Here is an 11,998-nt window from a genome sequence, read left to right on the forward strand (position 1 = left end):
ATCTCAGAGGGGCTGTCAGGCCCATACTCTTTGGATTGTCAGTGAATTGTCAGTGGCAGCACCAAGTAGCAGTTGAAGATTTCCAGGTGAGGCTTCATCTGAGCCCGGGAGAGGGGAAGGGAGAGGGGAACACCACTCTGCAGTGGAGGAGGAGACTGAGGGGACTTGGTGGCTTCCCATGTGGACGTCATGAAGAAAGTATCGGGTACCTCTTCCCACTGGCGGAGTGGAGACTTGAAGTCCAGTGCGGACCCACTTGTAGTGGGATTTTGCACCGACAGACGTGAGCTGTCCCTTCCGTTCCGCGCCCATTTTTGCCTTCCTGCCTGCCCCGTCACCACCGTGAATGGAGGAGGTGCACACTGCACCAAACCAGCACCAGGTACCCGCACCCGCACCCGCCTGCCCTGTGTTTCTCCCACAGAGAGCCTCTGCACTGCACCTTCTCTGCGGCACCTGCACCTGCACTTGCTTTCTTCTGGCATGAGGAAAGAACTCCATTCTTTCCAGTCTGGTGCCTCTGCCTGCCTTGCCTTACTCATTCAGGTGCCCTTTCCCTCCCTTTTCCATTACCCTCTCCCGCACACACACACACAATCTCTCTTGCCTGGTGCTCTCTTTTTGTGCCTGTGCTTTTTGGCGCCTCACCTGTCCTGTCTGTAGTGTCCTTGCCTGACTTGTCTCCCGTAATCCATTGCCTTGCCTTGCCTGCCTTCAATGCCCACCCGGCCCGGCATCCATCCACATCCACATCCACTTCCATATCCGCACCTGCTCGCACTTGCACTTGCACCTGCACTGCACCTTCCCTCCGTCCACCCTTCCCTTCCCTTCCCATACCTTATCCACACATCCCATTTCCACCAACTCCTCTCCTCCCCCGGTTTCCCTCCTTCACACATACACCCATCCGACCTACATCTACACCAACACCAACACCACACCTTCATGACTCGGCCTGCCACCAAATCCGGCCTTTTCTCAAGGTGACCAACACATCCGCTCGCTCCCATTTCAATGATGCGCACTGCATCTTTTTGACAGTGAGCCACGTCAGTGAGTTGCCCCCAATATTGCCTGGTGCATCCCCCATGTGCTGGCGGTACCTCTGTTCCGCGCTGCATGCTCTTTAAGCTTTTCCGCCTGTGCCAAATATCTGACTTGCCTCGCTCTTCTACTGCAGACGCGATACTTTCCTCATACACCTCTGTGGTATACAATCGACTTGTGGCGTCCAAAATCCAGCATCCACCGGTTTTGCCGACTGTCTTGTCCGAAAGTCATCCTTCTTACTGGATCTGTAATGCGACACTCTCCCTAGCCCACACTTCTCCATTCGCTCGCATGATCACCTCCGGCACCCTCCGCCTGCCCGAGTACCTCTGACCCGCGACACCACCGAAATCCCTCGACTCCTCCAAACTCAACCAGATCGCCTCTGCGCCTGTTGAACAGGCCTCTGGCCACCTGATCCAACCATCATGGTGTCTGCTGCAGCAACCTCTGCTGCCAACGGCACCGGCAGCGCAAATGCCAGCTCCAGAGCCTCGCCAGCCGTCGGAACCACCACCGCCTCCGCCAAATCGAAGGCCGCCCAGGTCAACTCCAACGGTTACCACCCGACGAACCCCCAGATCCCCCTGAGTTCTATGCGAAGTACACCCCTCGATCTGACCTCGGTCGAGCGAAGAGGCCAAGCGACCGCGATCAAGGAGCCCACCAAGAAGAAGTCACGCCCCCACGGCCTCGAAGATGCGCCTACATACTGCCCGACCGAGGAGGAGTGGAAGGACCCGATGGAGTACATCAAGAAGATCTCCCCTGAGGCCCAGAACTACGGTCTGTGCAAGATCATTCCTCCCGACTCGTGGAACCCAGAGTTCGCGATTGACACCGAGGTGGGTTGGCAATTCTCTAGCATCGATTGAGGGCGCGCTGCGTTACCGGCCCCAAGACGACGCTCTTTTCATGAGACGACGGTGCTGACAAGAATTACAGAGGTTCCACTTCAGGACGAGGAAACAGGAGTTGAACTCGGTCGAAGGAAGTGAGTCGCCGCGCTTGCGCTCCTCCGAGGCGACACTGACAGATGCAGGCACTCGAGCGAACATCTCGTACCTCGACGCGCTCGCCAAGTTCCACAGACAACAAGGCAACAATCTGCACCGTCTTCCCTATGTCGACAAGAAGCCTCTCGATCTGTATAGACTCAAGAAGGCAGTCGAGGCTCGCGGCGGCTTTGATAAGGTATGCAAGCTGAAGAAGTGGGCTGAGATTGGTCGTGATCTGGGTTACAGCGGCAAGATCATGTCTTCTCTCTCCACGTCTCTCAAGAACTCATACCAGAGGTGGCTTTGCCCGTACGAGGAGTATCTCCGTCTCGCCAAGCCTGGTGTCCACCAACAGCTCGAGCTTGAGAACGGCGGCCCGTACACGCCTAGCCCGGCTGTGACTCCGATGAAGCGTTCCAATGTGAACACGCCTTCAAGTGCACGCGCCGACTCGCCCGCTCGTCATGCCTCAGACGCCCTTCAGGCGAGCATCAACGGGCTCAAGAAGGAGGCTGACCGTGACACTCCCATGTCAGATGCGCCGCCCGCGCCAACTCCGGCGCCGGTAACCTCAGGATTTAGAGCCATCAACTCTGGCGGCTTCACTGCTGTGAACTCGGGGTTTACAAGTGTCAACCGGCCCACGCCTCAGAATGATGCGACAAGCACGCCTCAAAAGTCCTTCAGCCCGCTTAATTCCGCCAAGAACACCCCAGAGTACAGGCCCTCCAGTCTTGGACCTGCTGCCCTGAAGCGCCAGAAGTCCTGCGACAGTCTCAACTCCGCTAAGAAGGACGACAGCGCGGACAAGGACGACGCGGATAGCGGGAGCAGGCGTAGCAAAAGACTTAAGAAAGGTGAGTGGCTTCCCCTCATTTCTGCACAACCCCCGATCGGCAATCGTCCCATGTCAGGCCTACGTGCCCAACGTGTGCTGCCGTCCCGGCAGGCTCCGAATGCAATCAGCTATCATAGCTGCATGCGCCGTGCAGGGGGTTTGCCGTGTACTACGATGAATCAACCCAACTGCGGCAGACTGCCCCGGGTTTTCCACCGTCTACTGAGCATTTATTGGCTGCGTATCCTATGCTAACACATTTCCTTACAGATACCGTTCCCACAGTGGCCGGATCTCACATGTCCCTGTTCCGCCCATCGGTTCCCAGGATCCCCCGAGATGAGGCAGCAGCCCCCGGCGAGGTAAGTTGCGATCAATCGTCCCAACTGTTGTTTCAAGGCACCGCTGACCCCCCAGCAGAAATGCGAGCAATGCGGCAAGGCTGAAGAAGGAGGTCCCCTGATTGTTTGCGAATCGTGCGACCACGCCTATCACGGCACGTGCCTCGATCCTCCCCTCAAGCACAAGCCCGAATCCGAGTGGAACTGCCCCAGATGCCTGGTTGGCGACGGCCAATACGGCTTCGAAGAGGGTGGTCTGTATTCTCTCAAGCAATTCCAGCAGAAGGCGGCAGACTTCAAGCAGGGCTACTTCGAGAAGAAGATGCCATTCGACCCTGTTCTCAGCTGCCACCGTCCCGTCACCGAAGAGGATGTTGAGACCGAATTCTGGCGTCTCGTTGCCGATATTGAGGAGACCGTCGAAGTCGAGTATGGTGCCGACATTCACTGCACGACTCATGGTTCTGGCTTTCCCACCGTCGAGAAGCAGCCCAACAATCCTTACTCGACGGATCCGTGGAATCTCAACCTGCTGCCTCTCCACCCCGAGAGTTTGTTCAGGCATATCAAGTCAGACATCTCCGGCATGACTGTGCCATGGGTTTATGTTGGCATGATCTTCTCTACTTTCTGCTGGCACAACGAGGACCACTACGCCTACTCCGCCAACTATCAGCACTTTGGTGCCACCAAGACATGGTACGGCATCCCGGGTGAAGACGCGGAGAAATTCGAGGCCGCCATGCGCGAAGCTGTGCCTGAGCTCTTCGAGACCCAACCCGACCTTCTCTTCCAGCTGGTCACTCTTTTGACTCCTGAGCAACTGAAGAAAGCTGGCGTTCGAGTGTACGCCGTGGATCAGCGCGCAGGACAGTTCGTCATCACGTTTCCTCAAGCATACCACGCCGGCTTCAACCATGGCTTCAACTTTAACGAGGCGGTCAATTTCGCTCCTTGCGATTGGGAGCCTTTTGGTCTTGCTGGCGTCGAGAGGCTTCAGGTGTTTCGCAGACAGCCCTGCTTCTCGCATGATGAGCTATTGTGGACTGCCGCTGAGGGCACGACTAACGGCGGCCTCAACATCCAGACTGCGAAATGGCTCGCACCAGCACTAGAACGAATTAAGAAGCGTGAGGTAGCGACCCGGTCCGAGTTCAACGCCAAACATCTGGAGGCCCAGCATCACAACTGTGCCCTTGTCGATGGCAAGGGTGAAGGCAGTTGCCCGTTGAAGATTGAGATCAACGACGAAGACGTGCCCGAGGAGGAGTACCAGTGCTCTTACTGCAAGGCCTTCTCCTACTTTTCCCGATTCAAGTGTCTGAAATCCGGCAAGATCCTTTGCCTTGCGCACGCGGGTTACCAACCATGCTGCGAGATGACTGAATCGCAACGCTTCAACGGCGAGAGGCATGCCCTCATTCTCAGGCAGACTGAAGAGGACATCGAATACGCCTATGAAAAGGTTTTGGAGAAGGCCCGCACGCCGGAGGCGTGGGAGGAGAAGTACAATGCACTTCTGGAAGAGGAGGCAACCCCTCCTCTCAAGACTCTGCGGACTCTTTTACACGAGGGTGAGAAAATACCCCATGAACTGCCCTCACTCCCTTTGCTTCGGGAATTCGTCGAACGATGCAATGATTGGGTGGACGAGGCCACCAACTACATAGTCCGGAAGCAGCAAAACAGGCGCAAGAGCGAAAAGTCCATCATCAACCGGAAGAACTCGCTGGACCAGAAAGAAAAAGACGCGCGAAATGTTTCCAACGTGTATCGGTTGCTCAGCGAGGCAGAGCAAATAGGATTCGACTGTCCTGAGATTACCCAGCTGAGGGAGCGGGCTGAGGCCATCGAGGCCTTCCAGAAGAACGCAGCTAAAGAACTGGAACAGATCCACAGCGCAAACGTCGCAAACATCGAAGATCTACTTGAGGAAGGCAAGACTTTCAACGTGGATATGCCCGAGATCGACAGCCTCTCCCGCGTGCTGGAACAGCTCAAGTGGAACGAAAAGGCTAGGAACAACAGAGGCTCTACCTTGAACCTGAACGAAGTTCGCGAGCTTATCGAAGAGGGCAAGGTCCTGGAAATCCCGCCGTACAATGACCACTTGGCGTACTACATCGACCAAATGAATGCGGGACAACAGTGGGAGAAAAAGGCAAGGGAGTTGATCAACGCCGAGGTTGTTCATTATCCTCAGCTGGAGGCCTTGTCGATGCAGGTCCAGCAACTTTTCCTGCCTGTCTCATCCGAGACCTTGGCTGCTGTTGACCAAATCCTCTACAAGCAGAGAGAGGCCCACAAGCAGATCGTCGACTTGACTAACCGATCGCGTGACCCCGACATCCGCAATCGTCCCAAGTACGCGGAAGTCGCAGAGATCATGCGCAAGTTGGATGAACTTAACTCAAAGCCCAATGGCACGCTTGATCTTGAACGCGAGCAGAAGCGCCACGAGGATTGGATGAGAGAGGGCAAGAAGTTGTTCGGCAAAACCAATGCGCCCCTTCACATTCTCAAGAGTCACATGGATTACGTCCTCGAGCGCAATCAAGACTGTTTTGACATTGTCAATGATAAACCCCGTATGCCCGCGGAACCTGCCTCGAGAGAAGCCAGCCCGGACGGCAAGGTTCACCGGTGGGAAGATCCTCGATTCCGCGAGGTCTTTTGCATCTGCCGAAAGATCGAAGCTGGCATGATGATCGAGTGTGAGCTCTGCCATGAATGGTAAGAATCCCGACTGTGACTCTTTTGATCAGTGCTAACACATTCAGGTACCACGGCAAGTGTCTCAAGATTGCCCGTGGCAAGGTCAAGGATGAAGACAAGTACACCTGTCCAATCTGCGACTGGCGAGTCAAGATTCCAAGAGACGCTGCGCGCCCCAAGCTGGAAGAGTTGCTCGTTTGGTCCGATAAGATTCCAAGCCTGCCCTTCCAGCCCGAGGAAGAGGAGGTTTTGCAGAAGATCATCGACAATGCCCAAGACTTCCGGAACCACATTGCTGGGTACTGCAATCCTGTTGTGTCGACCGAGTCGGAAGCGGACACCCAGCGATTCTACTTGCGCAAGATTGAAGGCGCCGAGATCCTCCTCGCCTATGAGACCAACTTCTTCAGGCAGGAGCTGCATAAGTGGTGTCCCGTCGCGCCAAACCCACCCCCCGTTCTGGAAGTGTCCAAGAGCACCCGAAAGCCTCGTCCTACGAAGCTGCAGAAACTCCTGGCCCAATACGGTGTGGACGACCCCGAAGACCTTCCGGAGAACATGAAGGCCAAGGCCGCCAGTCTGAAGCGCAAGGCTCAAAACGCCGAGGCCGCTGCTGCGGCAGCGGCAGCCGCTGCGGCCGCTTCTGCCTCTGGCGCAACCGTCATTCCCGGCCTCCATCAGTCGTATAATCGCAAGTCGGAGCACTCGTCAGCTACGCCTCCTGGCACTTCTCACGGCAGCGCACACCGTCAATCCATTGGCAGCAAAGACGACCCCATGGATATTGACAGCGGCCCGACACTTCACCCTGGTCTCTTTGGTGGCCGCGGCCCTCAGCTTGTTGGCGACAATGCATCAATGTCCCTTGAAGAGCGCCTGCTCCAAGGCCAGGAAGATGGTCTTAACTTGCACACCGAGGCTGGGAAGAGTAAGGCTCTCGAGATCCTGCGCCGCACCGAAGTTGGTCGCAAGCGGGCTGTGGAAATGTTCGGCCCCGACGTGTTCAAGGGCGACGTTGGCATGTTGAACGGCAGGGAGGATGCCCCTCGGTCACGAGAGGACGAGGTGGCCGTCAACAGGATGTTTGACGATTTGACGAACCAAGACGACGAGAAGAAGGAGTCCTTTGACGGACCGATCACAGCCGAAAGCCTTGAGAGCGAGCGAAATGGCATGGACGCCTTGCTCGACGGCGATTAGGATTTGCGCGTTGCTCCTCCCCCGCCTCCTTCGCGGGTGCAATACCCCCTCTCTGAGTGCTACCGCCCGGTATTTCGTTAGTGACGCACTGGACTGGCATTGGCGTCGGGTGGCATTTGTTATTCGGGAGTTTTTTGTTTCAGGCGGAGAAAATCTGTATGATCAGGAGTCCCAAGGGTACGGCATACCACTTTGCATTAGATTAAGAGGCGTTTGAGATGCAAGATGCATCAGTTAGTTGGCGAGCTTTAGTTGTTCTTTGAGTGCTCAGAAAAGTTCCGACATCGAAAAGTAATGCGTTATAATGGGACCTCAACTTGGCGGTCCCGAGAATTGACATTTTATTCTCCAGTTTATGCTTGACAGGATGATGTTCAATACTTTTGTGGCGGTGAAGAACCATCGATTGGCTTGGCTACCCTCGGTTGAACTCTAGCAGTTGCATCTGTTCAAGGCTTGCAAACGGGTGAAGGGTCGAAGATGCGGCAGGCCTTAGCGTACAAAGAGAAAAGACACAAATAAACAAGATAATGGTTGAAAACTGATAACGGAAAGCTGGGTGACTGCATCACGAAGAGGACAAAGGAGTTGACGGACGAAACTGGGCCGGTTTGCAAGGCTACCTGAGGCAACAATTGAGCACCGTCTTCAATAAACCAGCTGGGTTCAGTCGCCCGGCTAGCTCAATCGGTAGAGCGTGAGACTCTTAATCTCAAGGTTGTGGGTTCGACCCCCACGTCGGGCTCAATTCCCGTCAGCGATTGGCATTCAGCGTTCCTTTTTGGCACTTTTCTTGAGTTGCTTCCTCGGTGAGATTAAGTGAAGAATGAAGCTCTGAAGATATTTTTTTGCGCGCTGATGGTAGGTATAAAGGGAGGGATTTGAAGCAAGGCTTTAGAAGTACTGAGACGACAATCATCTCAATGCCATACCCCAGGACGAATGGAGAAAGTGGTGAGGGGTTAGGAGCATGGGATGAGACGCGTTAGGAACTCAGGAAGAGTTTCTTTAAGTAGTGACCGACGATGTGTGCTCCTTGCTCTTCTCTGTCCCGACCTGCCGGCGTCTCCTGTATATTCCGTGAGAAACAGGAGGGGCCGTGGGTGCGGTGGTGATGTCTGGATAGAGCACGCTGACGGGCCTTTGGTGGTATGCAGGTGGCCTCGTCGTGAAGGCTGGTCTGCGGCGTTGCCTAATGTTTCTCGAAAGAACGTGTCTTTTACACTAATCGTCTGAAGCAAGAAAAGCCTCGGGGAATGGGAGGGGAGTATATAGCATCACATAGAATGAGGTCGACCAAGCCGGAGGATAATGCTCATTTTGTCGGTCGGGACTTTTACGGCGTATGTAGCGCGCTGCTGTTGATGAGTATAAAAAAGCGGGACTGGTACTGGGCAGTGAGCTCTCCATTCTGCAGACAAAATGAAACAGGTTGGTGAATAGCATCTTGTTTTATGTGCGAGGCACCGGGCTAGAATTTCTGTCTGTGTGCGTTGGACAGTCGACGTTGTTCTTTCCCTCTGGCGATGGTGCTGCCTTCCGGCGCCGATGGTCATCGGCGCCCGCTACTTATTCCGACCACACGCAGTTCGATGTTGGTGAAGCCAGTGCGTACGATGCCGGGTTTGATTTTCCGCCTGGTGCGCTTGCGAACGACCCATAATCTGTGTAGACTTAGTCGATCAACTATCAGGTGAATCGATTTGAAGAGCAGGACAGCCCCGTCTTTAACGTTGGTTATCTGTAGTTCTGCTGTGTGCTCTTCGACCTCCAGCTGCCCGCCCTGGCTTCGGCCAGCGTACGACGCTATATAGGACGCGCGCATCTGATCCCTAAGGAACTCAACAACCAGAACAATGAACTCTATTGACTTGATAGTACGGATGGTAAAGTTCGTGCCTATGTGCCTGGATGGACGCAAGAAGCATCTGCTTCCTCGGCCGCCTACTTAGTCGGGTCGATGATGCTTTTAATGCGACCAGGTACTGGCGTCGTCCGCCATGGCTACCGTCCTTTGCATATTGCAAGTCATGGGGAACGTGGTAACAAAGTAGATCAAGCCAGGGAGTAGATGTCTGTCGAAATGCTCATCCACAGTGTTCCGCCTGACATCTCAAGTCTTCGCTCGAACGCCCCATGAAAAGCTCATAATCAAAATTTACCACTATCTGGCGTGCACAATTCGAGCTTGGGCACGACAGGTAGAATATTTATAAATAGTCATGGCATGGCGATGCGTTTCTCTGGTAGCGGCGGGTTCGTCGAACGGTAGCCACAGCCCATAATTTGATAGGAGCTCCGCGAGCGTGGTAGGTATTTCTACAGATCCGCCACCGGTGTTGAATGCCCGTCACAATGAAGCCGATGGTTCTTGCGATGCCACTGAATAGGATCGAAGACATCAGTTGCCATCCACAAAGTCGATGTTCATCGCGAGCGATACTTCCTCCAGAGATGTCCGGAAGCCATGCTCGCGACAGGTCTACCACCGGCAGTGCTCTTTCCCGTTTATCCGGCCCGGAATACGAGACAGGCGACGATAGCTGCGACTTCGCGCCGGAGAATCGGTGCTCTTGGATTATGGATAAATCATTTTCCTGGTGCAAGGGTCGGTAAATTCGGACATGGCATTTCGGACGTCGCGAAGGACGACACGGGGAGAGCTTATTGGGTTGGTCTGAGGGCAGACAAATGTCCCGAGTGCAAGTGATTTTATACGTATTGCCTGCGAACCTCTTCGTCGTCGTTCGGAGACGCGTTGGATCTAGCGCCTGCCGTACGCTGTCCTAAAATTCCCGTGGGCAAACATGGCACGAGGTAATCGCGACAAGCGCAAGCAGTGATCGTTGACAAGGATCGCATACCGCCGACGACTCGGCTACAGCATGGAGCGCACATCACAATAAGGTCATCAGGCGAAAGTATGTAGATACCCATAAATGAAACGGTTTCCAGACGGGATTCAACCAGAACCGAGATCAACGAAAGGATCCATTCCCAGAATTACTCTCTGGTCCCCCCATAGCCCAAAGGCTTACCAACAGCGTCTTTCATCAGCTCCAACCCTTCCCAAGGGAAGAGCCATCGCCATTAGGTGTACTGCGGCGGGCGGCCATTATCTATCTGAGGAGAGAAAAAGAAGAAGAAAGGGAAAAGAACTTCTCCAGGTCGCCGGCGTTTTGAGGCACTGCCAGAATTTTTTCGGATGGCCCGTGCTTCGATGCGTGCTTAGCTAAGAGCGATCCACCCGCCTTGAGAACCTTCCGATGGCCAGGGATCACGTGGGCACTGCAGCTTAGGAAGTAGTCTGCGCTGATTGGTCGATCGCAGCCGAAAAGCCGAGGGGATTCCCGTGTCTGGTCGGGTTCCACTGGAGCGCCTGGCTGCTGCTGCCATTGAATCCTTGGGTGTGTGTCTGTGGGAAAGCTTGACATCAACACTTTTTTGCAACCTCACCCACGCCGAGCCGCTCCAATCCCCCGCGAAACGAACCACCCGCGACCGCGACCCGAACTCCGATCTTTAGAATAACGAAACGACTCGAGTACATTCAGCCAACATGATTGCGCAGCGGGTGGGCGTGTCGGCCCTGCGCCGAGGTGCGTTTACATCATTGAAGTTCCCTACGGGGTAGTTCGAGAGGAACGGGAAACGCTGACGATGGCAATTGGCATAACAGCGGCAGGAAAGCCTTCCGTCTTCTTCAACTCTCAGATCCCCAAGGCCGTCGTCGCCTCCAGCATGTCCACGGCGCAGATCCGGTACGCAAACTACTCCCCCGTCGACAATCCCTCGAAACTATTCCCTCAACCTGAGCCTGGAACCTTAAAACCTCCAAGACATCATACATGTGATTCCCACGAACCACGATGCTAACCTCCCTCCCCAACAGCCCCGTCGCAACCGCCAAGGTCTCCGTCGCCGACGGCAACGAGATCCTCGCCAAGCAGCGCCTGCACCGCCCCATCTCCCCGCACCTGACAATCTACAAGATGGAGCAGACGTGGTTCGGCGCCTCCATCTGGACGCGCATCACCGGCGGCGGCCTCTCCGCCGCCTTCTACGTCTACTTCGGCACCTACCTCGTCGCGCCGCTGCTCGGCTGGCACGTCGAGGCCGCCTCCCTCGTCTCCGCCGCCGCCGCGGCGCCCGTCGCCCTCAAGGCCGGCCTCAAGTTCCTCGTCGCCTGGCCCTTCACCTTCCACTTCTTCAACGGCATCCGCCACCTGACGTACGACTTCGCGCTCGGCTTCGCCAAGCCTGAGATCAACAAGTGGGGCTGGGTTATCTGGTCCACGTCGCTTGTGTCGGCGCTCGGTCTGGCTTTTGCGTGGTAGAGGGGGGTTGATTGCTTAGGTATGGGGTTTGGGAAGAGCGGATGGAGAGTGGGTAATCGGCGACGAGGAGAGAGACACTGGGGAGAGGAAAGTGTATCTGTGTGTTGATGGTGGGAGACGGCGATTGGAGTTCTGATCGGATGGCACTCTGCTGGAAGATTGTCTGGCGCAAGGCCCTCCCCCCTCGGCTTAAGGCGGGGGGATTGTATAGACTGGAAGCTGTAAAATGAGTTCCCTTGAGTATCAAACAAGTTAATCCATTGTTCCCGTTCACAAAACATGCAAGTATTAGTGGCACGCAATCAGCTCCGAAGTTCGGAGGGTGAGAGCAGCAGGACGGACGTGGAGAGACCTGTGATCAATTATCTACATCAGGTCGCAAACTAAAGTGGTATGCCTCCTAATCCTGTTTTACCATGTCCAGCCCAAACGCCGATGCGCCTCCCAGATATTTAATCACTCGAATGTACCCTCACATTGATCTCGGGGTCATCGGTTGACCGCACACCACATATC

General features: G+C 55.1%; 2 protein-coding genes across 2 annotated transcripts; both read left to right on the forward strand.

Moving 5' to 3' along the window:
- Nucleotides 1–1,481: 1,481 nt before the first annotated feature.
- On the forward strand, nt 1,482–7,145 carry GCG54_00001368 (Lid2 complex component lid2; the record flags this gene model as incomplete). The annotated part of the gene is made up of 5 exons (XM_045401484.1): nt 1,482–1,898; nt 1,999–2,908; nt 3,160–3,251; nt 3,310–5,963; nt 6,011–7,145. 5 exons carry the CDS (start codon nt 1,482–1,484, stop codon nt 7,143–7,145), a joined length of 5,208 nt encoding a protein of 1,735 aa, XP_045258486.1.
- Nucleotides 7,146–10,704: 3,559 nt separating this feature from the next.
- Nucleotides 10,705–11,482, forward strand: GCG54_00001369 (Succinate dehydrogenase cytochrome B subunit; the record flags this gene model as incomplete). The annotated part of the gene is made up of 3 exons (XM_045401485.1): nt 10,705–10,744; nt 10,825–10,906; nt 11,038–11,482. The coding sequence occupies 3 exons, from the start codon at nt 10,705–10,707 to the stop codon at nt 11,480–11,482; spliced, it is 567 nt and encodes a 188-aa protein (XP_045258487.1).
- Nucleotides 11,483–11,998: the final 516 nt, after the last annotated feature.

This window comes from Colletotrichum gloeosporioides (assembly GCF_011800055.1).
Source record: "Colletotrichum gloeosporioides strain Lc1 chromosome Unknown consensus_85, whole genome shotgun sequence".
Lineage (NCBI taxonomy): Eukaryota > Fungi > Ascomycota > Sordariomycetes > Glomerellales > Glomerellaceae > Colletotrichum > Colletotrichum gloeosporioides.